Source organism: Thunnus albacares, chromosome 2 (genome assembly GCF_914725855.1).
Source record: "Thunnus albacares chromosome 2, fThuAlb1.1, whole genome shotgun sequence".
NCBI lineage: Eukaryota > Metazoa > Chordata > Actinopteri > Scombriformes > Scombridae > Thunnus > Thunnus albacares.
The window spans coordinates 32495581-32523504 of record NC_058107.1 but is presented as its reverse complement, the minus strand read 5'-3'; the positions used below and the strand labels follow the sequence as shown (position 1 = coordinate 32523504).

The following is a 27924-nucleotide window of genomic DNA, read 5'->3' as shown; positions in this document are numbered from 1 at the left end:
TTTTTGTTTTATAGTTACAGGGATGATTCACAGCGGCGGTGAGTCTTGTTATTTGTGAGTCTTCCTCAGCCGCTTGCGTGTGTGAGAGAGCAGATCTTATCTGTTTCCTGCCATTCACCTTCTAAAGATTCATCGAGTGTCACATTTTATTTTATTTATTTATTTATTTTTTTAACTCGATCGGTTGCTACGCGAGGAAGAACGGCAAGCTTGAAACATGTCGCAATCCGGACTTAGCTGCTGATCCAAGCCTTTTCTGTGTTCTTCAGACACATATTGAGCATTTTACCGTATTGACCTGAATATAAGGCCACCCTGATGAAAGGGTGACACCACCACCCTTTTCAAACACCTGTTTTTTTTGGAAAATATACATCATAATATAGTCGCATACACACACACACGCTCCTTTCAGACTCTTGGAAGTGGTCAAAATTTCCAGCAGTTAACATTTTCAGACTGATTGTCTTTTTCAGCTCCTTATCAGCTGTGACAGTGGTAATTGGCAGCTTGACAGATTATTCAGTTCATGGTCTGTTAGTACAGTAAAGACGTCAGAAGATGCTTTGGACTTGTTTTCACTCGTGGCAGAATAACAAGTTACACGAGCCTTCAGAAACTTAGTTAAACTGAGTTAATGAAACACTGACCGACTCCAACAGACTCACTATACACAGACTTTAAGACACTTTCTAGCAACATGAAGGCTATTCTCTCTCTTAATTCTCTCACTCTTTTTGCATTTCACATCTCCCTTCCCTTTTTCTTAGATATTAACTTGAGAAATCATTTGACTACGCAGGGAGTTATGCATTTCAATTCTTGGTAAAGTAACTGACACAACCAGTAAAAGCCAAAACAGCTGAACAGACAAAGAGAAGAATACGTCGACTTCATCCCCGTGAAGTCACTCTGCTCACGCTGTTTGACTGACGGGTCTTATCGGTCTTGCAAAGTAGTGTAAAAACACAGCGAGGAGTGCTTTGTGCCAAAGAAGTTGCAAAACTTTTACCACGTCAGCCTCCACGCTGTGACTGAGCGGCCTGTGGCCCCCTTCGCGGTGGACCGCGTTGACATGGTAACGAACGTGCAGGCTTGATTTCCCGTTGGCTCCCTGCCTCTCCTCTGACCTGACTCCCCGCTTATATCTCAAGTTCCACTCGCTTGCAGCTTGGCTTCAGTTACCACGGTGATGGCATCTTACAGCGTCAGTGTGTGTGTGTGTGTGTGTGTGTGTGTGTGTGTGTGTGTGTGTGTGTGTGTACACCTATATTATCAGTTCTTCTCACTCAGTCCAGGATTTGAACCGTTTAGTTTTTTTGGCCATGAGCTCTGAGTTGAAAAGCGATAAAGACAGCCATCAATACTGGATGTTCTGACATTTATTCTTCAACGTGTGTGTGTGTGTGTGTACTCATCACCCTTCTCAGTCAACATGATATGACCTTTTAGATGGACTATGAAGCGCCCCCTATTAGATGAGATGAAATTTTAATGATGCTTCGTCATTGCAGGAAATAGCAACAGGAGTCATCAAAGAAAAAAGGAAAAATATGTAAGCAAGCACATTTTTATTTTCATACAGTTTTAACATAACAGGATGTGGATTATTGAAAACATACTGAGCTTTATTAAAACCATCTTCTTATTTCTATATGAGTATAATGGATTAACAAGCACCAGTTTGTACCTCTCGTGTGCCGTTATTAATGTTCAAATTCATGCACATTGGACACAACAGGCATAATTTTGAAAACACACAAACACAAGTCAACCATGAAGTCACTGGAGGCACATTGCACTCTGTCAACAGACCGTCACGTGTTAAACCCTCGGGGTAGTGTGTAGCCTACATCTATCCCTGGAGGGGGGGGTCAGCCTCCTTTTTAAATTGTAAATTCTATCAAGTAAAAAGCATGCAAGAAAATGTATGATCCTTTTAATAAGTTCTTATCTTTTTATGCCAGTATTGACCTTTTTTTTTTTTTTTATTGTTGACGGTGATAACAAGGAAGGTACAGCCCAAACACACTGCTATTGTAGTTTAAAAAGACAGCAGTCATCATTTTCAATAATAACTTTATACTTTAAAGGTGCAGCGTGTAGGATTTAGCGCCATCTAGCGGTGAGATAGCAGATCGCAAACCTCCCCTTCCAAGTGTGTAGAGAACATACGGTTCAAAAAAACAAACACGAAACGCCCTCTCTAGAGCCAGAAAGATATAAAGGGCTTAATCTAACGTAACGAGAACACAATTTTTCTTATTTTCAAGTGATTATACACTAATTAAAACATATTTGCGAATATTATATTTCTATTTCTGCCAAGTCTGTTGCACTAGACGCCACTAAATCTTACACGTTGCACCTTTAATGTGACCGATTTCAATGAAAATGTGTAAAAATAACACCAAATTGAATTAAAAGCCAGCAGATATCTGCAAGCTTTCCCTTGAAACAAATCATTTATGCGCAAACATATTTGGGTTTAGCATTTCACCAAGATATTTTGGACTTTTTTTGGACAATTTTATACACAAAATATAGAGTGCAATCTGCTTATTGTATACGTTATCATGAATTTAGGAACAAAATTAACGTATTGCATCTAGCGGTTCGTCCGTGCTGTTGGACTGTTCTTCTCATTTGTAAAAGTACTTGTATTGGATGTGAGAAGGTGGGCAGGTTTAGGACTTAAAGACTAAACACAACATTCCAGTTGAACACTCACCACTTTGTGCCTCTCAGGAAATGGAGCAGCTTGTGTTTTGTTTTGTGGTTGTCAAGACCGTCTGCATTGTCTGCTCTTTATCAGTGTTTGGGCACTTATCAAACCACCCCACCCAGGTCTTAAGGATCCCGCTGTGTGTGTGCTACGACGGTTTAATGACGGTTTGGTTCGGTTAGGTAGCAACATATCTCAAAAACATCCAAACAGATTTTAATGAAATTTTCACGGGCAAACAAGTGGGTAGATTTTTGGTATAGATTTTTATAAATAGATCACAACATCCCGTTCAGATTCTGACACTGAGAGATAAGAACTAGTTGCTAAAATTTTGATAATTCAGTCATTGTTTACTGTGAGTTATTTATCAAGGAAAAGATCCAAACATTCACTGGTTTCAGCTGCTTAAAACTTTTAAGTTTTAATCTTTAATCGCCTTTAAACTATTTTGAGAATCGATTAATCGTTTTGAGTCATTTTTTTAAGAACAAATGTTTAAATTCTCTGCTTCCAGCCTCATTAATGTCAGTATTTTTTTGGTTTTCTTTAATCTTCTATGATAGTAAACTTCTTCTTTGGGTTGTGGACTACTGGTTGGGACAAAATAAGAAATCTTTATCCTGGGCTTTGGTAAACGGTAATCAACATTTTTCAACATTTTCTGACATTTTTTAGGCCAAACGACTAACTAATCAATTGAGAAAATAATCAACAGATTAATTGATTAGTTGCAGCCCTAGTTTCCCTGCATTGATCTTTTTTTATACCAGTGTAATTTAATATCTATTTGTTTTTGGACTGTCTGTTGGACAGAACAAGTAAACATGACATTTACATAAACGAATCGATTAAGAAAATAACTGACAGATTCATCGAAAATGAACCAGGTGCATTTTCTTATTGTTAATATAAGAAACTTAGAGGATTGTGCAGTTGGTGATGCTTTCTTGTTTTTCTTCCTACCCTCCCCTCCCTCATTTTTTAAAATTTTTTATTCAATCACTTCTTAACTGTTCTCTTTGTCGTGTGTCCTGACAGACTGGCCTCCATTACCTTCGTATCCTGCCATGCACACACACACACTCAGACACACGTACTTTAAAGGATCAGCGTGTAAGATTTAGTGTCATCTAGCAGCGAGGTTGCAGATTCGCGTGTGTGTCGGAGAACTTAGGGTGGCTGAGAAACTTGCATAAACATGGCGGTGCAACATAGCGCTCCTAGAGCACACAGGGCCTCCGTGGAAGACGACCCGCTCCCTATGTCGATATAAAGGTAACGAAAATGCAGTGATTCTTAATTTCACGGGCAGAAATGGAATATAATATTCATAAGTATGTTTTAATTAGTGATTATACACTAATTAAAACGTACTTATGTTCCATCTCTATGTATGTTTCCATTCTAGTATGTTTTAATTAGTGTATAATCACTAATTAAAACATACTCATGAATATTATATTCCATTTCTGCCAAGTCTATTCCGCTAGATGCCACTAAATTCTACACACTGCACCTTTAACACACCTCTCTTCCCACCCTTAATGACACTTGTGACACTCCCTGCACACACAAACACACAGCATTCATTGACTACATTCCCTTCTTCAACCCCTCAATCTGAACTGAACCTAATCTCAATCTAATCTCAACCTTTAACCGTAATCCTAAACATGAACCTGACTCTTTGTTGAGGTTGGGCAGCAGCAATATTTACTATGTCTCCCTCTCTCGTTTTAAGTATAAAGGAGAACACAGAGTTTTATGACTTTTGAGTAAAAGATTACCCAACCCCGAGCTGATAAGGCAGACCTGAATCTCTGTTCCTCATTTTGTATAACGGGTGTGTCTGTAACTCTCCGTCTCTACCTCCCATTAATTGTCTCTGTGTTGTTTTTTCTTTCTCTGCCCATCTGTCCTTGTTTTTTTTGTTTGTTTTTGTTTCGACTGTCATAGGGAAGAACGGTTTCGTCTAATCTTTGGCAGCGATCGAATGTGTTAAAATACTAATAGCCTTTATTGATGCAACAAAAAACCCTAACAGGATTTAGTAGAAGGCAGTTACAAGGTTATGTAACAATGGCGATGTTCACATTGTAGCTGGAGATGTGCCAGTAAAATGAAAACATGGGGAGGACAAGCAAAACAAGAAGCTTCCAATATTTCAGGAAACCATTTATTCACTGAAACCTCAGGTAGTTTATTTATGTGATGAAGGCTGCAACTAAACGCTCATTTCCTGTTGATTATTTTCACAATAAGGCTAATCGATTGTGAAAAATGTCTGTTTCTCAAAGTTTAAGATGACAAGCAGTCTGCAAGATATTCAGTTTATTATCATAGAAGACTAAAGAAACCAGAAAATATTCACATTTAAGAAGCTGCGTTTTGTTTTTCCTTCTTAAAAATGACTCAAAGAAAGTAATAGATTATCAAAATTTTTGTGTGAAAAAGGCTTTATTTTATGTTTGAAGAGTATTTTTGTGTAGTTTTTAACAGTTTTCAGGGGTTTTGGGGAGTCAGTGGGTTATTTCATGATCAATAAGTTTGCTCTTTGTGCCAATATGTATCCGACTCAACAAAACGAACCAGACTTTTCCTCCTGTGTGATGTAATCTTGCCCATCTGCCCACAAAATTCTTGTTTTTTTCCATCAACTCGGGGCATAAATCAAGAATGTTTTTGTTGTTGTTTATTTGTTGCTCTTTGTTCTGAACCTCATCATCATGTCGACCACTTCGACTGTTATTTGTCTGTTTTGTGGAGGAAGATGTCGTAATTTCGGCATCTACAGTACTGCGTTTGTTGCCTGGCTATGGTGGGTCTGGTGTTCCCCCGGTTGGATAAAGGAGGGATTCACACACACAGTATCTACCTAACTATATTTATGAAAATCGCGACAGAAAAATGGCGGCGAGCGTGAAAACGACACAGCCTTACAAGTTGTGTAAATTTTTTGGTGATGTCCCAGAAACCACCACCAAAGCTTGTGTGTTGACTGACCCACTACTGATTGGTTCGGGCAAAACAAAACAGAAAAGCTCCCCTCCCAACAAGAAATCGGCGAACGTTGACACATAAATAATCAGGCTATATTGTCTGAGCCATGTGTCAGCATGTGTTAGACACAGAGTCGTCTTTTTATCATCGTATTTAGCTCACTAGGGCGTAAGACGGGTGTTACGTCCTGGTAGCAAAACCAAAAAGATGACAGATGTTGGATGTATAGTGTTTTCGTGTTATAAAGGTTGACAGAAGTAGCTGCAGCCTCTGAAGGTGGAACGTATGAGCAGCTTTTTTTTAACAGCATACTTACTCACCGAAATACCAACCAGGCAGCCATCTAGCTCTCCAAAATATTTCCAACCATTGTCACCTGCAAGTTTTCACTGGTGTGTCCGCTGAGTCACAAAGTAAACACATACACACACACACATAGAAGGAAACACATGTTTACCTACGTCACTTTTGGGGACATTACGGAGACTTGCATTCATTTCCTGGTGAATTACCCCAACCATAACCGCAACCTAACCCTTTACCTTAACCACTGATCCAAAAATCACCTTTTTACCAAATAGGGGATAAGTCTTTTGTTCCCAGTTGGATAAGCCCTCCCCCCAGTTAACTGGTCAACTTGAGTCAGACCACAGTTAACATTCACTCGCTCACACTATTGTCAGCTGACATCCCAGTCTGTTGTGCTCTGATTTTTATTCGTGCGAGATAAAAAACCTGTGTGATCGACTTATGTCTGCAACCAACATTTTCTTCCCACTGTTACAACAGCTTACACACACAAAAAAAATCTCTTTCCTTAAAAAATAGTATAAAGTAAAAGACAGTCGGTTATATGGACAGATAATTATTTTATCTGTAAAACCGCTTCAGTGGCAACGAGGGAAATATACTCTCACATTGTCTGTCGCTATTTATAGGCTGTAAAGCATTTTTTCCCACTGATGTCATATGACAGTCCTCTTCAATCAATTGATTATTGAAAATAATGATTACTCGCAGCGCTAAATGCTACACAAGGTTCATACGATCAGCCGCTGGAAATCAGTAGCGGCAACGTTTCTCTCTGATTCTCTCTCTGCGTTCTTATCAGCCGCCTGCTCCTTTTCTCTCTCTTCCTGTCTTGTCAGTGTAACTTGAAGTGCTGATGGTGCGGCTGCAGTCCTCTCAATTCCAACTTCGTGTATGTGTGTGTGTGTGTGTGTGTGTCACATCAACACGCAGACTGTGTGCCATAATGATATCAGTCAGCACCAAGAAAAGGCAGCTCAGCAGAAATGACTCAATGTCCCAAACACACACACACACACACACACACACACACACACACACATATACACACAGCTGCTGTCTTGTCTATTTGCTTAAACTGCGACTTTACTACACATCATATTACATAACACTGGGGCTGGAGGTATTTTAGTTGTAGATTATATTGGTTTATTGGCAACAGGGCTGAGTGTTATCTGAAATAATCAGACGCCGCCGCCAATTTGGTACCAGAGTTTGTCCAAAATTAACAACAGGATTAAAATCAAGCCGTGTCTGATCAGAAAGTAACAAAAGTGAGAATCTGTCGGAGCTTTCAGTAGATGAAAGTGTTTTTTGATTCGCTTGCTGTGGACACAATTTGATCCATTTCAAAGTTGAGGTTTGATTCTCAGCTGTAGTGGTCAGTACCGTGGCTGCACTAGACAGAAGAAACCAACTTAGCCTCTAGGGCTGCAACTAATGGATTATCTGAATTATTGATCAATCAGATAAGTATTCTTACTAGTAACAGATTAATGGTTTGTCCTAGAAAACGCTCTCTCGCTCAACAAATTGACTTAAATGATTAAATGACTATCAGAGTGGTTGCAGACTCTTTATTCTTTCTATAAGATCACTGTGTTGGTACCACAGAGAGGCAAAATAAATGTAAGGTCACTTGACACAAACAGTCTGTCCTGCCTGCATGTTTTGACCCAGCATCATCCGGCAGCGCACCATGCAAGCGCACGTACAAGGAAGAATATCTCTTCGCTCCTACCGTCACGTAGCATGGCGCTGATTCTGCTTTGTATTCTGCAAGTGGCAAGACAGGGGAGAAACTAATCACTGCTGTAATATCACACCGGAGTCGTAAAATCCTACCTCAACGGTGAATAATCTATCTTGGCATTTAAAGCCTTCAAAGCGGACTGATTTATAGTTCATCCTATCGGGGATAGGCTGATATTCTTGAGCAACGCAGCCACACCAACACGGCCCCTTCTGTTTATTTCATCCTAAGCGTCTCACTGCTTGTGCTGCATGTTTACATGAGATGCAGTAAAAGTAGTTTTGCTTCTAAAACGAATCTAAATCGATTTAGCGAAACATTTCAGCCATTACTCTCCTGCCCTGCTGTCCCTTAAGATCAGAGTAGCTCTTATCTGCATAGGGCTTCAGTTTTAGCTGGAAAAACAGGTTATAAGAGCTTGACCTGTCCCGCACAACAAGCTTTTGTGTAAACGTTACTCATGCAAGTATGTGTGTATGAGCGCGCACATGCATATTTGCAGGCATGCGTTTTTGTTTCATCCCCTCACAGCGTACTATGTTTTTGGAGTCGGTAGCCGCGGTCAGTGCCGCTGATATGTGGTCGGACGGTTGTGTTTGTGCGTGGGAGGTATGCGTGTGGCATTCCTTTCCCATACAGACTCATCACTCCCCCCCACCCCCCACCCCCTTCCCCCCTCCCTTGTCCTTTTGTCGCCGATGTTTCATGTCAACAAACAGGCAGGCTCACAAGCTGGTGACGGAAGAGCCAGAGGGCAGAGAAACAGACTGGTAGGTCACCTGACCCGCTGGGAATATCTGTAATGTGTGCAATACGTGCTGATGGACACACTCAGTTAAATTAATGATGATATGAAAAAGGCTGATCAGGTAATCTATGAACGGGACAGACTTGACACAAAACTCATCCTTAAACGACTGCTTCATTCAGAAAATTAAACCCCCCCCCCGAAATTTCAATCGTCAGTTAGTTGTTTATGTTGACTCGTGTGTTTTCAGTCAAAGAAAGAGAAGCTGAGCAGGGTTTGGCGTTTGTGGAAAAAAGGTCAACGTGTTTCTCGGTTCCTGTTTTGTCGGATTGTTCTTCTCTGCTGTCACGTAATTTGCTGCTGCGTCTTCTTTTTGGAGAAAATCTGTGGTCATTTTTCTTTTTTTTTTCTCTTAAGCGCAAAATACCTGCGATGATCACAATAAACAAAACAATAATCCTATGTACAATACAACTTTCACCCTTCTTAACTGAACTGGTCATCTTCAAATGACTGGGATTATAATGACGGTATGCCGATGATAATAAAAAGATAAAAAATCCATAACATCCACACATAAAACCAGACATTAATATGTGCTTGAAGTGCGAATAAATCCGCTTAACACAGTAAAAGGACATTTCTTTTGTCCCCTTTTATAAGACTAGGACTAATCTCTTACTACAAATAGATGCTGAATATGCACAGTACAGTGATACATTGATAGTGTCTGGTAATACATGTAGGTGATGCATTGGTATTACATAGATCAGCATAAAATCAACTGCACTTTAAATATATTATTCTACTTGTTTGCAGTTTCAGTAACTGTATTCAGTGTGAAATTCCTTGATCGTTTTCTGCTTTCAGTTTCAAGTTCAATCTCTTGAAAACATGCACACATTTCAAGAGGTTGACAACAATAAAGGAAAAAAAAAAGACCGACCAGTTTAAGCTTTTTACAAAGCAGAAGGAGCACCGATGGTAATCACCGTTAGCTCAGCTCACAGCCTGTAAAAAGGACGAGCGACGGACGGAGGGATGGATTTCACCAAAAAAAAAAAAACACTGCCCCCGTCATGTCAGATTCTCAGTTTGATAAGTAACAGCTGTGTGTGTTTCTGTTTGGACCCGAGGTGAACGTGCTGAGCTGATTCGGGTCACCTTATCTCATGTTTTGTGACAAACACACATCTTGCCTGAAAATCAGTAGCTACAGATGCAGTCTCAGCTGACACAGGTCAGACACTGAATGCATGAAGCAGCCTGTACTTGGCTGAACCTCTTTATGCACTGTGTGTGTGTGTGTGTGTGTGTTAGCGTGTGTGTGCTCGCGTGTGTGTGCTCTGACGGAGTCAATAGACTCTCAACTGACTCTCCAGTAACTCGGGGTAAGTATGTCCCCTGGGGTCCTACTTCCTCTGAAATATTGACTCAGCACCACAGAGAGAGGACACACACACACACGCACACACACACACACACACAGTGCCTTTTCCATTACACGATGTCTCTATTTTCGTTGCTACAGTGATCTAGTGTGGAATGAACAACTATCAGCTAATGAACATACTCAAAGGCTTTTTTTTACCGTGGGACACTCTTGACTAATATTCTCCGTCCTATGAAAATAACACTTTAAAGCTCCCACGAAATAGCAACATTACGTCATGTCATTTCTGAAGAAACGGATATTTTGGGATTACAAATTGAGAGATCATTAAGTCAGTCCATTCAAGACAATTCAGTTTGATAGAATAGGCAGATTTGTGATGATTGTATTGGTTGGAAGTTTAGTTACACCCACCAGTGTTGCATAAAGGCCATAAAGGCTGGTGGCGTATGATACGGGTCAAAATGCTGCACCTATTGTTTGCATCAGGAGGAGCTGATGTCCTGGTGTCGGCATACATCAGTGCTCCAGAAAAGCAGCAATTTTACCATGTTCATGTCCTGGATTTACCTTGCGAGCCAGCTGGATTTGCGCAGGAATCCATCTCGTCAGGGTTCAAGTTATGCACTTGTGGCCAATCAGCATCCTAGAGCTACTGGAAGTACTTCGGGTGTTGTTTAGGTGTGACGACAGTGATAGCTGGTGATAGACGGTGATTTTTTTCCCAAAAAGTTTCTAAGGACAACTTCTCAGATGGTTCTGTGGCATCAGGCTAGCTCTCGATTGGCACATATCTCCTACTGTACCTTGGCTATTCCTTCTGTCATGCGGTGCATCTGGTGTGTGCTTTAGGCATCACTTGCCATGTGTCCAATGACAGATGCTGCATGTGACCTTTGGATGTTGCACTTAAGGTCACCACTGAAGATGCACTGATGTTTTCCTGGAAGTTCAAGTACTTCTTTCATGCGTTCTTTAAGGAACCTGCACATCTGGCTATTTGGATGCTACTGCTTGTTACTATGGATACAAGTCACAATATATAACATTGTGCTCAATAGGAATAGAGATCTATTTTTAAGCGTGAAAGCTGATAACTAGAAAGTGAAAGGCAGTCGTAATCTTTTTACCAAATCTCTTTTGTCATATGATGCCAAAATATGTTTGAAACTAAGCTGGTTACGTTGGTGGCATCTGGTCAAATGTGTGAAAATGGACATTGTGTTGGGTAGAGCTGCAACGATTAGCTGATTAGGCAATCAACAGAAAATTAATCAGCAACAATTTAGGCATTTTTAAATAAAAAAAAAAGCCAAACGATCCTCTTAAATGTGCTGGTTTCTTCTGTTTTATGCCTCAGCTACACATTCAAAGGTGTCATCTTGGACTCTGGAAGAATATGATGGACATTTTTCACTGTTTTCTGACATTTTATAGATTAATCGATTACTTGAGAAAATAATCTGCAGATTAATTGATGATAGAAATCATTGTTGCAGCTCAAGCGTTGGGGTTCGCGACTCAGAATGTGAACCGACGACTCAATTTACATGACGCCACTTCGCTCAACGGGATGCGTGGTGACAGGAAGTGAGCTCTGGGGAAACTAAGAATTCAAATTCAAGCTGCTTAGTGCAGCTTTAATGCCACGTGGGGCAGCTGTGGCTGGGAGTGGGTCGGACATTCGTTGTAGGGTCGGTGATTTGATCCCCGACTCCTCTTCTCCACGTGTTGAAGTGTCCTTCAGCAAAACGCTGAACCCCAAATTGCTCTCAATAGCCGGGGCGGCATTGTAAAGCATTTTGTCCTGCTCAGATGAAAAAGTGCTCTATAAATGCAGTCAGTTTATCAAACATGGCAGGAACATTGCGTCGGTTAATCAATGAGTCATTTATCGAACTTTTGCTTTTCACAACTTTTCAGTCTCAAAGATTGGCTTGTTTCTCTTCTTTTTCTTCTAAATAACTGTTTTATCAGACAAAATAAGCCATTTGAAAACATCACTTGGTGCTGGGAACTTGTGAAAAGGCACTTGACATTATGTTAGATATTTTTTAGGCTAAATGACGAATACATTTACCAAAAAAATCACAGATAAATGATAATCAGCCGTAGCTGAAACAACTAATTGATTAATGGACAGAAAATTAATCAGTATTAATCAATCATTTAATTTTTTCTGGCAAAAATGCCAAACATTGATTGTTTCCAGCTTCTTTATTATTAGGATTTGCTGCTGTTCTTTGTCATACATGATAGTAAAATGAATATTGTTGGGTTTTGGACTGTTGGTCGGACAAAATAAGCAATGTAAAGACATCACCTTTGGCTTTAGGACAGTAGTAAGCATGTTTTCAATATTTTATGACGTTTAGTAAACCAAAAGACGAACCGAGTAATTGACAAAATGATCAACAGATTAATCAATAATGAAAATAAGTGTTGCAGCCCTGCATTCAACTCTAATGTCATGACAAGAATCGTTTGGACTGTTGATAACTTCTTTCATGGCCAGCGATAAACGTCCTGCCCCGTTGTTCCTCTGGAGACTCGAGCGTCCAGACTAAATATACAGTACATCATCCGCCCCTGCTCTTCCACATCTCGTGTTGTGACATCACAGACTCCCGCAGTAAGGCCGGCTCGGTGGGAAATGGATTCTTCAAAGTATCTCTCCTCTATTCATGTAGTAAAACCAAGCAAGGTCAAAGCTGAGAATGTGCGGAGTGTGTTTGTGTCGTCGTGCCAACAGCGCCCACTTTGCCAGGACACGCGGGGGGGGGGGGGGCAGACATCAAGGACACACACGCACACACACACAAAGAAGAATCACTTACAGCCTTTTGGTCTTCATTTAATTGCTGGTCATACGAGCTCTTTGTAAATCCCATTGATCTGCTGCTCTCTTTTTTTGGAAACAAAGACAGCCTGTCGATCTTTTGATGGGCCTCTGTGATTTCTCTCTTCCTCTAGTAAGTAAGTAAAGTTTATTCAGTAAAGCACTTTTCACACAGCAAAGTCACAAATCACTAGAGTAAAATTATTCAAAATAAGACCATAAAAAACAATAAAGAAAGAAAGCAAACAATAAAATATAAGCAACAGAAAGACATTAAAAACACACAAAATTACAAACACCAGACAGCACGAGGCAAGGTGGGAATACTGCGCCTTTATTCCTTTATTCGCTGGTCTGTATAAAAGGTACAGGCAGGGAGTGGTGGGGGGGCAGAGTTGCTCCACCAATAAGCATAAAGGCCGGGTCGACTGTGTTGTGTTACCCGTCACGCCTCTGAATCTGGAACGCCGGCGGGCTGTGTAAAAGCACACACGAGGGCGGCGTTATGTCGACTTTTGTTTTGTTCAGTGTAAACAAGCAAAGGCAGCTAAATGATGGATGTTCTTCGCGGTTGTAATGTGGGATCTCTGTATAAAAGAGCCTAGTGTTTGAGCCACAACTCCAAAGCCACGATCACCGTTTGTTTCTAGTCGAGAACGAGGGACGACCAGTAACGACCTACTGGTGATATAAGGATGGAGCACGTCTCAGATGTACACATGAGCCTGACCATGCAGAGCTCTGTTTGTGACAACAAGAACCTTATTATAACTTGACTGCTTGTGATTTCAGGAGAATAAGAATAAAACGTGTGTCTGTGTAGTACAACAGTTGCTGTTTTGACTTCCTCCTATATTTAGGAATCAAATCGTTACATTTGTCGTCACCCATCCTGCTGTTCAAATCCAATCTCATAATGGTTCTGTGTGTGCATGAATGTGTGATACGGTAGAGTTTAGACCAGTTGCTCGCATGCGTATCCCCGTATGTGCGCTGTGTGTTTGTCAGGAGGGGAAGAAATCATCCACCCGGGGACTAAACCCCCCTGTTATCCTCTTGAGTGCTTCACTCCGGCAGCGTCATTAATAATTCAGAGCAATCGCCGGGGCCAACTCAACACTCGTTTGGCTCTGCAGCCGGCCAGCGTTCCATCTAAAGTCTGTCCTGCTAAGAGTTCAGCATAGCATGTGTGTGCGTGTGTGTCTCTTGTGTACATGTGTGTTTTTGTGTTGTACAGTAACGCTCGTGGCCAAAGTCCAGAAACCAGCCCCAGACTGTAACGACATGTACACATTAACAGGCTATTTGTGGTGCAAGCAGAGGGATGGGCAGATGGGTTAATGTTAGAACAGAGCTGTTATCAGATTGTAATCCATAATGATATAAACGTTTGTCATGGGGCTCAGTGTTACAATCCTGTTGCTATGACCAGCAGTTCGGTTACACGATGAGAATGAATGTAAATTGTTCAAATATAGCACAATATGATTAAATAAATGGTAAATTGAAGATATGAAATTATATTTTCACTCTCTTAACAGTTACAGTTCTGCTTCACATTATCTGACTTTAAAGCATGAGCAACATTAGGGCTCATCATGTCGCATGCTGCTTTGTTTTGAGGGGAGATGTGAGACGAAGATAAGACCGTGAAAGCACGCGACTGGATCGTGATCGGGGTGTTGAAGTATTTTTTTAGGGAATAAAAAAAAAAAATGAGGGAAAATGCAAACCTATTCTGGTGAAGTGCTGGGCTTGTAAGCAGATGTAAGAATACTAGAAAAGCTGCAACACTTGATCAACAGAATTTTGATAATCGAGTAATTGTTTTTTTGGGGCAGGTTTTTTAGCAAAAAAGCCAAACATTTGCTGGTTGTAGCTTCTCAAATATGGGGATTTGAGAACTTTCTGTGTCATGTGTTGCATTTTGGACTGTTGATTGAACAAAACAAGACATCACCATGAGCTCTACGAGACTATAATGGCCATTTTTTCCTTGTTTTCTGACATTTTATAGACAAAAATATGAATTGAGAAAATAATCGGCACATTGATGGATTATAAAGATGATTGCTACTATGGTATAAATGGTATGGCAAAGTCTTGATAGACTGTAGTCAGTTTATCTTGTCTGCCTTTTCCTCTTTCATGGCTTACTTCTTACTGTTATTACTTCCACCATCAGTTGCAACTGTTGTCCAGCTGTACATGAATGCTTTCTGTTTTGGCAGAAATGTGAATCTGGTGTTCATCTGCATCTGTGGTCTATCAAAACAGTTCAAATGCTGATATAAATTCCTAAAGTTGGGAACTTTTTTTTTGCTTTTTTTTTTTTTGTCCTGATCATAAAAGCCAGAAAAAATAAAGAGGGTTATCAGTAGTATCAGAGTAAATAGATCCGCAGATAATGTATCTAACGCTTCTTTTTGCCCCACATAGGAAAATCCCACCTGGCAATTGTGCAGAAGGTGAACAACGAAGGGGAAGGAGATCCTTTCTACGAGGTGTTGGGGTTGGTCACCCTTGAAGACGTGATCGAGGAGATAATTAAATCAGAGATTCTGGATGAATCGGATCTTTACAGTGAGTTCAGCTTTTCTTTGTCACATGTCTTATCATTTATCCTTAAGCTTGTCTTTGCTGCCAGTGCAGATGAGGCTGTTTTCTTCCTCCTAATCTTAGTCTAGTTATTTAATTACTTTATTACTCATATCTCAATTGCTGTTTTATCTTTGATGGATTTTTACATTGATACGTATGAACTATTTTTAAATACATAAACACAGGAACAGGTTTGCTGCTGATTGCCTAAACAGTTGGATGTTATAAATGTTCCATCTATAATAAATAACTATCTGCTCTGTGTGTATCTCCTCAGCTGATAACCGCACCAGGAAAAAGGTGGCGCCAAATAAGAATAAGAGAGACTTTTCTGCCTTCAAACATGAGAGTGAATCAAAAGTCAAGATCTCCCCTCAGCTGCTGCTGGCCGCTCATCGCTTCCTGGCTACAGGTGGGTAATGGATTAATAAAAGCATACACACAGTTACTCTTATCTCATTTATAACTCGTAAGCCAACTCTATATTTGAACATATGTGTCCAGCATGTAGCCCACGACATGATTATCCTGGTCATCCTGCCATCTGACAGGCAAAACAGGTGCATACATTCAGTGAGGAGGTTTAAATGTGTTTATTTACTTGGGAAATCTATTTAAGATCCAAGCAGTACAACTGCCTCTGCCTACCATCACAAAAAGACTCTGGACTTCGGCCAGCTGGATGCGATGCCTCGCCACTGCTACAAATCACTTGAATGTGTTGCAATCGGCCTGGTTAGCGAGCGCTAGCTGACATGCTCTGCCAGAAGCAGTTAGCACCAGCCGCTGCTAGCATGACGTAGCACTTCCGTGCCTCACAGACGCTGCTGTGGTGTAGGAGCATGCCAGAGTCTGCCTCTGCAGGCATAACGTCTGTCTGTGGACACAGTATCTGTTTTATTTCTCAAGTTGTTAGTTTTGTTTTCCTGTCTTGATTCATGACACAGGAACTGAACGTTTTAAGTTTGTCTAGAGCTTCTATTTTTATTTGTCATACATTACAGTCCAGGAGGTTTCTGTTTTCTTTCCTTCTTTTTTGTTCCTGTTGATATCAATGATTATTACCCAGCTGTTGTCAGATTTTGTCTGGTCTGTCATGATATATCTGGAATATGAGAGATGCATTCCAGACAGGGAAAGTCATGGAATCTCATTGAATCTTCCTGATGTATTAGTACACTCGCACGTACAGTAATGTGTCATTGAATGAACCAGAGGACGTCAGCTTCACTGTTTCGCAACAGCAAGCTCCACTGTGTGGAAACCAGTATGTAGAACTTTTCTGAGCTGGAAAACTATATAAATATGAAACCAAGTGGAAGATATTAAATTCAAAAGCCAGTGTAGTGTGATTAATTATTGAAAAATCATTTAAAATTTAACCCGAGCCACAGCAGATACACTGTCACTCAGTTTTTTTTGAGTTTACCAGATGAACTTGTTGACTTAATATGTAAACCAGAAAGAAAAGAGTTTGTTTGACTTTTAGATGATGGATTCCAACACCGGTCATATATGCCTCACCCCTCACTGTGTATTACACAGGGTTTTGTTTGCAGGGTGGACTGTTTCTTTGTTCTCAGTATGGGTGGGGACGAAGGCACTTATGGCTGAGCTCTGATTGCAACAGTCTGGCTCACAGCTGTTGAGAAATACATGTAAATCAAATCTTGGTGATCAATGAATTTTAGAAATTTTAGTCAATATGCCATTCAACCTTTATTTACAGAAAAAAACACAATGTACATAATACAGAGATCCTGTCAGTTTTAGCATTAAAAATGAAACAAAAAAGGAGTAAATAACATTAAAACAAAGGCCACAAAAGATGAAGAAAATACAAAAGGTGCACCGAAACATAAAGATATAAAAATGAATGTAAAATAAAGTAATTTCTTTTGGTTGTTCCACTTCCCTTGAACTACAATGGCTTGTATCAAATCAAATCAGTCAATCAATTTTATTTTTGTTGCACCTTTCTTACAGGTTAGTGCATTCGTACTGTTTTACCAGTGACAAGACATAATAATAAGACAGTACAAATGAAAATAGTAGAACAATTTGAGACTAATGAACACAAGAAATAAAAAATGATGGAAATGAAAACAAAGGCAAATAGTTAAGTGACATGTTTGCATTTGAAATGAGTTAGGAAGTTATTTGTTTAAACAGTGGTTGCATCAGTATCTTATCAGGTGAAACCACTAATATACTATTATGTAATTTAAAATATGAGGAGCTTGGTTTAGGATGTTTGATTAGGGATATCAGGGACAGCTGATAGCAGGTTCCTGTTCATAAAAATATCCGGATTTGTTAAGTGCCGATGCTAACAAATCTCTTATCAAACCTTTTATCTCCTCTCACTTTGTTTTTATAGCAAAGTATAAAGGGAACCATCACCAGCAGCAGGTTAAATCAGCTGTAGTTTATTATTAATATTAATTCAGTATCAGCTAAAATAAAAAGTTTGGCTGTTCTCTGATTAATGTAAAGACTGATTTTTAGTCAACAGACACCTCACTCTGCAACACAAGTAGTGAGTGGACTGTTTTTGTAGTTTAACCCTGTGCCTAGACAGCAAGTGTATCAGACACGTTTTCACACGCACGTCACACGCAACAGATGCGCTCCCGTTGTAATCTATGCAGCTGCCTGCACCGGCTCCGTGCAGGCTCACGTCTCAGCTGCGTCTCACGGGCGTAAACCGCGACCTGAAGCATTCATTTATACTTTTTAAATGTATTTTCACCCGATTCGCACCCGTTACCTACAGTCGTGTGTATCGGGCTCTGAGTACTTTAAACACACAGGTGACCTAAACTCATCACTGCACCTGAACGCCTCTGGTGTAGACGCACAGACGGAGCAGACGCTGCTGCTGCTGCTCTGCTGACGTGCTGCTCACGCTACGCTTGCTGTCTAAACACGGCGTAACAGGCGGCTATTTTCTAGAGAAATGACCAGCTGATCACCTCATGTATCAAATCATAAATAATCAGGTTTGATATTGTATTTGAATTCACTAAAATGCTACTGAACCCTTCCCAATGCTCAATGTAATTTTTTAATCTCCTTTAATCATGTTAAGTATTTCAATGTGTTGGTGCTTGAGGCTTTGAGTGTGTTGTTCCACATTGTTAAGTATAGTTGCACCTGCTGTGTGAACAAATGTAGCAGACACACCCACTTATGTAACTGATAAATTTCATGTTGTACTACTGACATCATCATAAGTGATTAATTTTTTTTTAAACTACAGGGATTAGTGTTGGGTACCAGCCAATCATTTCACTGTAATTAAGTGTTTGTATCTTTTCTGATATTGGCATTGTAAGACCTGGATATCTATATTGTGCTTCATCAGTGTTATCAACCATCACAGATATTTCATGGTCAATTTGTATTATGGGGCCGTAAAAATATTTTAATTAAATCGCTTTTAAAGTAAAAAAAAAGCTTCTTCTCTCTCTCTCTCTCTCTCTCTTCCTGCAGAAGTGAGCTTGTTCAGCCCGTCTCAGATCTCAGACAAGGTGCTTCTGCGAATCCTGCGCCATCCCGACGTGATCCAGGAGATCAAGTTCAACGAAAGTGAGAAGCGTTCTCCCCATCACTACGTCTACCAGAGGGGCAAACCTGTCGACTACTTCGTTCTCATCTTACAGGTAAACAATGATTCAGGGGAGGAGAGGAGAGGAGAGGGTGAAGCAGGACTTGGGTTTGCGGCTTCTTTTTTGCTTCGGTGCATGATTTATCATCTGGTTGGGCGTGGGTGAGATAAACCGCAGGTTAGAAGTCAGGAGTTGCTCATGCTGCTGTCAAAAGCAGATAGAAAGAAGGATCTTACTTATGTTGGGATTGGAATTCTTATATAATCTTTTCTCTGCACTTACACCCAAACAGATAGATTGAAACACACATTCCTGCATACTCCGACACAGTCACGTGCAAAGAGAATATCTAGTTTTATCTCAACTTTTAACTCTCACATAACCTTTACAGTCTCTTCACTGCTTTGCATCTTTGTTTGTTTTGTTGTTGCGTCTCCGGCGTGCGAATATGAACCGTCATGGATGCTGAACGCACGCTACACGCATCATTAAGGTGTCATTCTTGACCTTGGAAATAGCAGCTGACAACACAATCTGGACACCAGCTCCATTAGTGGAGCTTTCAATCACATCACCTCATCTTTGCCCAGTTGTCATGGAAATGTAGATATTCAAATATACTGTATGTCGTCACTTAGCGCTTTAAACACTTCTTGTTGGCTTAACAGTTTAAGTTTGATATGTTAAGGTTTCGTCTCTTTTCATCCAATGAGAAAAAGGAATTTGACACAGTCTTGTGGCAGGCGAGTCGTAACAATAATAATAGTGATTATTAAAAACATATAAAGAAGTAATTGCATGCCCACGGTATGCTAATTACAGTCACAAAAGACGCATGACAACTGTTTGCCAGGACAGGTGTGGACTTACAATGACGTCATCTTGTAAAATATCATCTTGAAAATCAAGTTTAGATAAACTCGCCCGCCTGATGCCAGAACACTTTTTTTTTTTTTTTTTAAACACCACGTACATATAAGTGCAACAACCTTCTGACTCATTGCGATGAACACATCCCGCCCTACAGTCTTTTTTTAAATGTCATATTTCCATTTGCCTCAGCCTGGATAAAAGCCGTGCAGCTCGGATTATGAGACTAACCTTCTACAAACACTCTCTCCCTGTTTCTTTTCTTTGACCCTTATCTCCACCTCCTCCTCCTCCTCCTCTCTCCTCTCCACCTGTCAAGTCACCCCCTCACCAAGTGTATCTGGAGCATAGCGGCACTGAGTGATCCGCCCGTTTATTGAACGTGGCTCTAAGCTGCAGCCTGCGACAGATGGCAGAAGGCGTTATACACAGCGCCCGACCCGACATGGGGTCCCGGAAACTGTTGATAAAGCAAAGCGTGTTGTTGTTTGCCTCGGTTTGTGTCTGTGTCTGGAGATTTGTCCGAGCATTTAAAATTAAGTTGAGTCACTGAACAGTGGTTGGCAAATAAAACTAAATTATCTTCAGAAAGTCATTTTAACTGTACGTAATGATCAATACGTTAAGTAGAATTAGATACGCTCTCAAAACCAAAGTAGCTCAGTCAACATTAATGCGTCATGTTTGCGACAAAAGTTTAAGAAAGCATTTTAGGGTCAAATTTTTAGGAACATGGACGGATTCTTTTAATATTTTCCTCTGAGCTGTGTTTGCCATCGTCGACCACAGCCAGCACACGTTACTGTTAGATAAGATGTTGTATTATACATAATATACAGTAGATAATTTACGCTTTAATCCCAGTTTGTCAAGATACAGTATGCTGATCACACCGATAACGCAAAAGAAAGAACACTGCAGGGAGGAAATCTTCATTAAAATATATTCTACTGAGAGAAATTAAGACCTGGCGATCAAGAAAAGGTAAAAAAAAAATCTGTGTTGTTATATCAACGACAACAACAGTTGAGAGGTCAGAGCTGAGCCAAAGTCAATCAACTCTACAAGGAGATTAACCGGCTACTTGGAGTCTCTATAGAGAGCCAGATTTGGTGGAGTGCCAAACGCTCGTCGTCTCTAGACTTCATCGGTGGTTTTTAGTTCTGTCCATGATGGAGCAACTGTCACTAAAATGATAGATAAAAAAAAAAACTGATTTTGAGTGAAGCATTCCTTTAAAAATGGGTTAACGTTCTTACACAAAAATCTGTACTACTACAGGGATGATAATCATGATATCTGTTTCACCACATGATCACTATTTATGTTTTATAAAGAAAACATAATTTATTCACACTCAAGACATAAAAATGCAGAAGACGTAGTCAGGAGGTGAGCGTGGGATGCAGCTCGTAGCTCTCGGAGGAGCGAGGCAAACTTCTAGTATGTGGTTGACATCAGGAAACTTTGAAAAACTGTTGTTATCAGTTCATTGCCGCTAAAATCAAAAATAGGGAAGTCGAATTGATAACTGAAGAATCAGTGGCGTTATTCAAATCACTTTAGTATGAAAGCAGAAACGTTAACGAAGCAACTTCCCATTTAAGTGAAGCTTTTTTTTTTTCAGGGCGCTGTTTTACATTTTTTACGATATCAGTAGTGCATCAGGAGGAAGAGCGGGTAGCAGATGTCCATTCATGTTTAATAACATCTACACGGACCGGTGCAAGTTCACAGCCCGACTCTTATAGTGATCTATCTTACATCCAATTCACATTCGATTAAAACAATACCACAGAAAAAACAGCCCACATACCAAACACCCTGCACACGTCTGGTCCAATCATGTCATATGCAATACTGACAGAAGATAAAGTCAGCCGCACCGACCAGTGTAGTTTTAATATATCATTCATGAAATTCTGTAAGATAATCTTTCACTTTATGAGACTCCTCCAAACTTGAACTTTGTCATTTTCAGGGGAGCTCAAGTCTCTTTTGGAGAAACTGAAAACTGTAAAATCTTCACAACAGATTTAACACATTTTTAGATCAATTTCAACAACTTTTCACTTAAATGATATGTCCCAGTGCACCAAAAACAGGTGGTGTTTCCTACTGAAAGTAAACTGAAAAAACGATATAAAGTATTTTTGAAATATGCAATACTCAAAGTTTGACTGTGATGAAGACACAGTAATGTCTTTTGTGCTATTTAAGGCTGCAAATCTATTAGTTTCCTCCAGTTTTTTCTATCTGAAGATTCAATATTCAGAATAAAAAGCAGCAAATTCAGTCTTAATTATCTTTAATGTCAGCATACAACAAAACAAATAAAGAAGACAAGGGACATTTTTTCGGTTACTTGACTTCCTATATTGTCATCACTTCACCTGTCTTTCCAGTCCTGAGTGACTCCTCCAAATTAATGACAGGTGAAGGTAAAAAGTAAAAGTGGGAGAAAGGTCATACGAGGTTTCCCACAGCTGTGACCTTGGACAGAGAGATGAAGATGTGAGGAGGACACACTCTTCATTAATTGATCCCCGTTATATAAGATGTTATCAGAGCGGGGAGGACACGGCATCGGCCTGCTGTCAGTCAGCTTCGATACTCTAATGCCAAACACACACATACACACACCCACTACAACCTGAGAACCTCCCTCTTTATGTTAACACACTGTAAACATACAAAATCACTACACCGCCTCCGCTGTATCCACTCTGTGTACATATACACGTGCACTCAAATCCCACAGGCTGGGAAATTACGCTTCATTGTCTTAATCTCTTTTCACACACATTTATTTTCCCACACGTCGGTTATGTCACCGTCCCCAAAAACAGTCATTAGCAGTGGGTCCAGTGATCCGGGGATCATTTTTTGGTTTTCTCCCCCCCGCCGCTCGTCTCGGTGAGATCTTCCCTGTGGGAGGCCGGATATCAAGGATGTTGTGTAGACCCCACATGTGGAATAATCCTCTGAGACCTTTTTTTAGAGGGGGGCGGCATTTAGTGTCAGCATGCCAGGAAGGGAATTTTCCACCGTTGCTGTGGAGTGAATGTTACCGCTGAAACCAGTAGTTGTGAATAGTGCTGGGTACTGTGTGGAAAATCCTGAGTTTTAGTCAAGATTTTCAAAGTAGAGGAGCAAGGCATAGATGAAGCAACAGCTCTCACTACTAACTACTTCTATCATTAAAGGCTTTTTTTGCTTCCCTTTCTGACAATGAGTGTTTAAACCACTTTCCATTGTTTTTTTTTTTTTTTAATGTAACCTGGATTTCTGTAAAGTTGTTCACCTCACAGTAAATGTTTACATAAGATTCCCTTCTCGATCAATATTTAATTTCAGTAATTACAGATACACCGCTGACTACTCGATGAATTATGAATTTCCTCTCTCAAGAGTCTCGGACGAGCCTGTGTGTGTAGACAACTTGTGGAAAATTGCAAGTTTGTGTGCTAGTTATGTTTGTCCTGTAAACAAAATTAGACTCTCACATTCCAGGTTTGCTTGTTTGGAAACAGAGAAAGAGGGGGAGAGAGAGAGAGAGAGAGAGAGAGAGAGAGATGCACAGAGATCGTTTTAATTTGACACTGGTTATTTTGGACGTGTGACAACAGCTTATTGATTTTTTTAAATATCCATGTAACTATTAGCGCGGAGCAGGTACTCGAATCCTCTCTGCTCGCTGCGTGTTAACTCAACCTCCTGTAATCACCTGCTATGTGCATAATCTTTACTATTTTGCTTTGCTTTTTAGCATTTACTGGCAAATAGTAGAGATAGAAAAAAAAACATTGAAAGAGAGAAGGATTGTGAGGCGATTTTTGGCTCAGGGTTTACGGTTGGCCGCGTTCACTATCGCAGGATCATGTGACTGGCCCATAAAGCTTTTTGCAAACACCCTGAAATGACTCTTTGTATTATCAGAAAGTCTTGAGGAGCCATATCAATAAATTATTTCATCCTATCCATGTGTGCGGGGGGGGGGGGGGGCCAACAGGAAGTCAGCCAGCCCCAGCTGGTGAAATTAACGTGCACACTTTTAATCGGCTCAGGCAGAGAAAGACTCACCATGCTCTATGGGCCTCAAAATGTGGAAACCTGAAGGCTGCGTATGTTCGTATGTCGAGTACAGAAGGAAAACAGCCTCTTGTACACCTTTTTTACCTGTGCATGGGTCCGTTCTTTCCTTGTTATCACTCACAAACCAAAACTGCTAAAGTGCATCATTCATTGGTAGTGCATTCAAGTCACAATGCTATGGTGTAGGGGTGTGCCCGAATACAAATACATTATTCAGCAAAGCACAAATAATGGGTTTTTTTTTTACAAATATTTGTTTCATACAAATATTTTAAAAAGTAATTGTTAGTTAGAGGTCTGTCTGCAACGAGGCAACAGGTTTTAGCTCAGTAGTCAGCGCAGTGGTCTATGATCTGGGAGACTCCAGTTCAAGACCCGGTGTGGGGACCTCCTTCATAAGGTAGTTTATTTATGAACACTTATTGTAAACTTTAATTTTCTAAAATTAAAAGCGTAATAAAAACAAAAACAGGATCTTTTATTCGAATACAAATACAAATAATTTTGCTGCCTCAACAAATACAGATACAAATACAAATACTGGGATCTCTGCACATCCCCACCATCCACCAGCCCTCCTCCTCCTAATAGGAAAGATCAGCTCATATTGATCGCATGTTAACTACATCACTTTAGAAATGTTGAGATGATACGTATTTTACGTGTTGTAACGTAGATATTCAACAACACAGATACAAATAATTTTGCTGCCTCAACAAATACAAATACATTATTCAGCAAAGCACAAATAATGTTGTTTTTTTTTTTACAACTATTTGTCTATTTGTTAGTTAGAGGTCTGTCTGCAACGAGGCAACAAGTTTTAGCTCAGTAGTCAGCGCAGTGGTCTATGATCTGGGAGACTCCAGTTCAAGACCCGGTGTGGGGACCTCCTTCATAAGGTAGTTTATTTATGAACACTTATTCTTATTGTAACACTTTAATTTTCTAAAATTAAAAGCGTAATAAAATTTAAAATAAAAAATTTTTAAGCCTCTTTCCACTTTTATTCGAATACAGATACAAATAATTTTCCTGCCTCAACAAATACAGATACAAATACAAATACTGGGCTTTCTGCACATCCCTACTATGGTGCTATAAGTTCATCGTTAATAAGATGTTATTTTCATCTTCCTTATTTGAACTGCCCTCCTTAATCCCGCTTTGTCAAGGATCTAATTGAATGTATTTCTCTCTTGTTCCAAACCAAAAGTCTTGTAAAATGTATAAACCTTATTTGAAAAACTTTGTCCAGCCAACTTTTGATTACATTTGCTAACCTCTCTGACATTGTCAACACTCCTCGAGATGGCTTCCCGGTAAATATCACCCACTACCTTCACCTGAAGTGTTGAATTAGTATCAACAGTAACATTAGTTTACTGCAGCAAACGACAGCGTCCAGGCTGTGAAGGTGCTGTAAGAGTAACAGAGTGACTGCTGGCAGAATAAATAAATACCCAGAGGATTGCTGTGGCACTTAAAAATCAGACCTGGCAGACCGACAGAGGTGAATGAATGATGAATGTAGCTGAAACTCTGGACTGTGTGTGTGTGTGTGTGTGTGTGTGTGTGTGTGTGTGTGTGTGTGTGCATTTACATGCTCGGCTGTATTCTTGGCGTAATGAGTGCATGTATATCGGATGTGTGGGAGGCTGGTTGACTCATGAGAACCCGAAAACCTCAGTTACAGATAATTCATTGTCCTTGTTGCGCTCCTTTTATAGTGTGTGTGCATGTTTGTGTGTGTGTGTGTGTGTGTTTTCCTGGTAGTGATCCTCACTGTCAGCGGACAGGCTGTTTGTTTATGACCAGCATGATTCATGTGCCTCTATAAGGATGCTTTCTGATTCTCACAGGACAGAGTTAGATCACTGAGTAGCGTTCATGAGGTTCCTTCAACCTCTGGAAGAATGTGATGTTGTGATTAGATCAGAGTGTTGATGAGAGGAGGGAATGATGTTCAGCCCATATACTGAATTAGCTCTACTGTAGTTATTCCAAATGTTTGGATACCAGGAGTCTTGTATGTTACTACTGAGGCTAATAACCCGTCATCATCCCTTTTTGGATATCTTTATTTATGTCATTTCACTGTCCAGCTGCTGTTTTATCATCAGGGAGTTTTTTTTAGTGATGTGTTTTTAAAACAATCATTTTCATTATAAATATATTTATCAGTTATTGCTTTGAGCTATATATTTTTTAGCCATGCTAGCGGTATGATGGTCCAACATTTTACCTCCAGTATCCATAACAGCACTTTTTTGTAATAACTTTAATGAATCCTAAATGTTTAATCTAGCGCAAACATCTGGCCATAATTTCACTTTTGTCCAATAATTTTATGACTAAATACTTGCTCCTAATTAACACACTGAACTAAGACAGTGAACACGGTAAACATCAGTATGTTAGCTTCCTGACGTTAGCACCGCTAACGGCCTCACAGAGCTGCTAGCATGGATTTAGACTTAGTTAGAATGTGAAGAACAATGACAAAATTATGCAACGATGACGCAAGAAAATGAATCAGCAACTGTTTTGATAATTACTTTGATTAATGATTAATCGCTCCAGTCGTTAAAGCAAATATGCCAAAAATTCACTGCTTCCAGCCTCTAAAATGTGAGGATTCATTGTCTTTCTTTATCACGTATGACACTAAATTGAATATGTTTTGGTCTGTTATTCAGACAAAACAAGAAAACTGAAGACATCACCGTGGCCTCTGAGAAATTGTGAATGCCACATTGTGAATCTATTACTATACTATTATTTTGCTGAGTAAATAATTAATCGATTCATCAAGAAAATAATCATCAGATTAATCTATAATGAATAATAATACTAAAATGATGTCTTTAGACAGACAAAACAACAAAAAGTTTCTATATTTATGACTGACACTATGACTGAGAAACACAGACAAATACTTGTGTTTGAGAAGCCGTAGCCAACATCTGATAAATCGTCAACATTGTAACCATTAATTTTCTTTAACTGGTTGATGAACATCGTTCGTCATTAGTATTTAAACACTATTGTTGTAGTTACATTCCAGGATGATCACGTCAGAACATATTTGTGAGCAACTCTTCCTGTTGTGGACGAGCACTGGAAAAATGGAGTCCTTGGAGAATAAGAAATATTCCTGGACTTAAAAGGCGGCCTGTGTCTGTGTGTGTGTGTGTGTGTGCCTGTGTGTGTGTGTGTGACACAGCGTAAATGACTCAGTGACTTTGCACAAACTGTTGGAGGAAAACCGTTTAGTTTGACATCAACCATTAACTGAAGTCAGCAGACAAACATGTGGTTACAAACCACTAAACGCTGAGGCTGGTAACATGCACACAACAGACACTCACATGCACTCTCAGTCGAATGTGTGTGTGTGTGTGTGTGTGTGTGTGTGGTTTCAGGTGGGGCCTCCTACTGGTTTTGGTATAAGTTATTAACAAACCTGTGACAGCGATTCCTCAGACCTCTGCAGGGGTTCATCACAGCTACACAAACACACTCTCCCACACACACACACACACACACACACACACACACACACACACACACACACACACACACTGATTGACCTTTACCGGCACTCACAGGGAGGCTGCATCTTCCCTCCTTGCGTAGTGTCTGTGAGTGCCTGCTTTTTCCCAATCGATACTCCCTCGTTTAGTGACCAGAAAACTCAATTCTGTGCTTTTACGAACTGTCCTTAAACTTTCTTTACTTTTCTCAGAGTTTGGTTGATGTTATTATTGAAAACAGTCTGGAAATTTATTGGCATATATTTTGAAAATCAGATACAAGGTTAAAAATGTATTAATTCATTTATTTTATTTGTAAGGGACCGTTCACACTAGTAAACATAAAGGTTACCATTTAATGTACCGTGTGCCAGTTTGCTTACAGCTAATTTCCATACATATTCCAACATATAACAAAACAATATGACACATGATACAAAA

The 27924-nt window shown here is 39.9% G+C and overlaps 1 protein-coding gene across 3 annotated transcripts in view; it reads left to right on the top strand.

Moving 5' to 3' along the window:
* The window catches only part of LOC122966821 (metal transporter CNNM4), a 49338-nt gene that overhangs the window by 4064 nt on the left and 17350 nt on the right, over positions 1–27924 (top strand). For all 3 annotated transcript variants that reach the window (XM_044331171.1, XM_044331157.1, XM_044331165.1), the window contains exons 2-4: positions 15210–15353; positions 15649–15783; positions 18867–19036. In XM_044331171.1, the coding sequence (XP_044187106.1) occupies positions 15210–15353; positions 15649–15783; positions 18867–19036 (449 nt within the window). The remainder of the gene's footprint in view (positions 1–15209; positions 15354–15648; positions 15784–18866; positions 19037–27924) is intronic.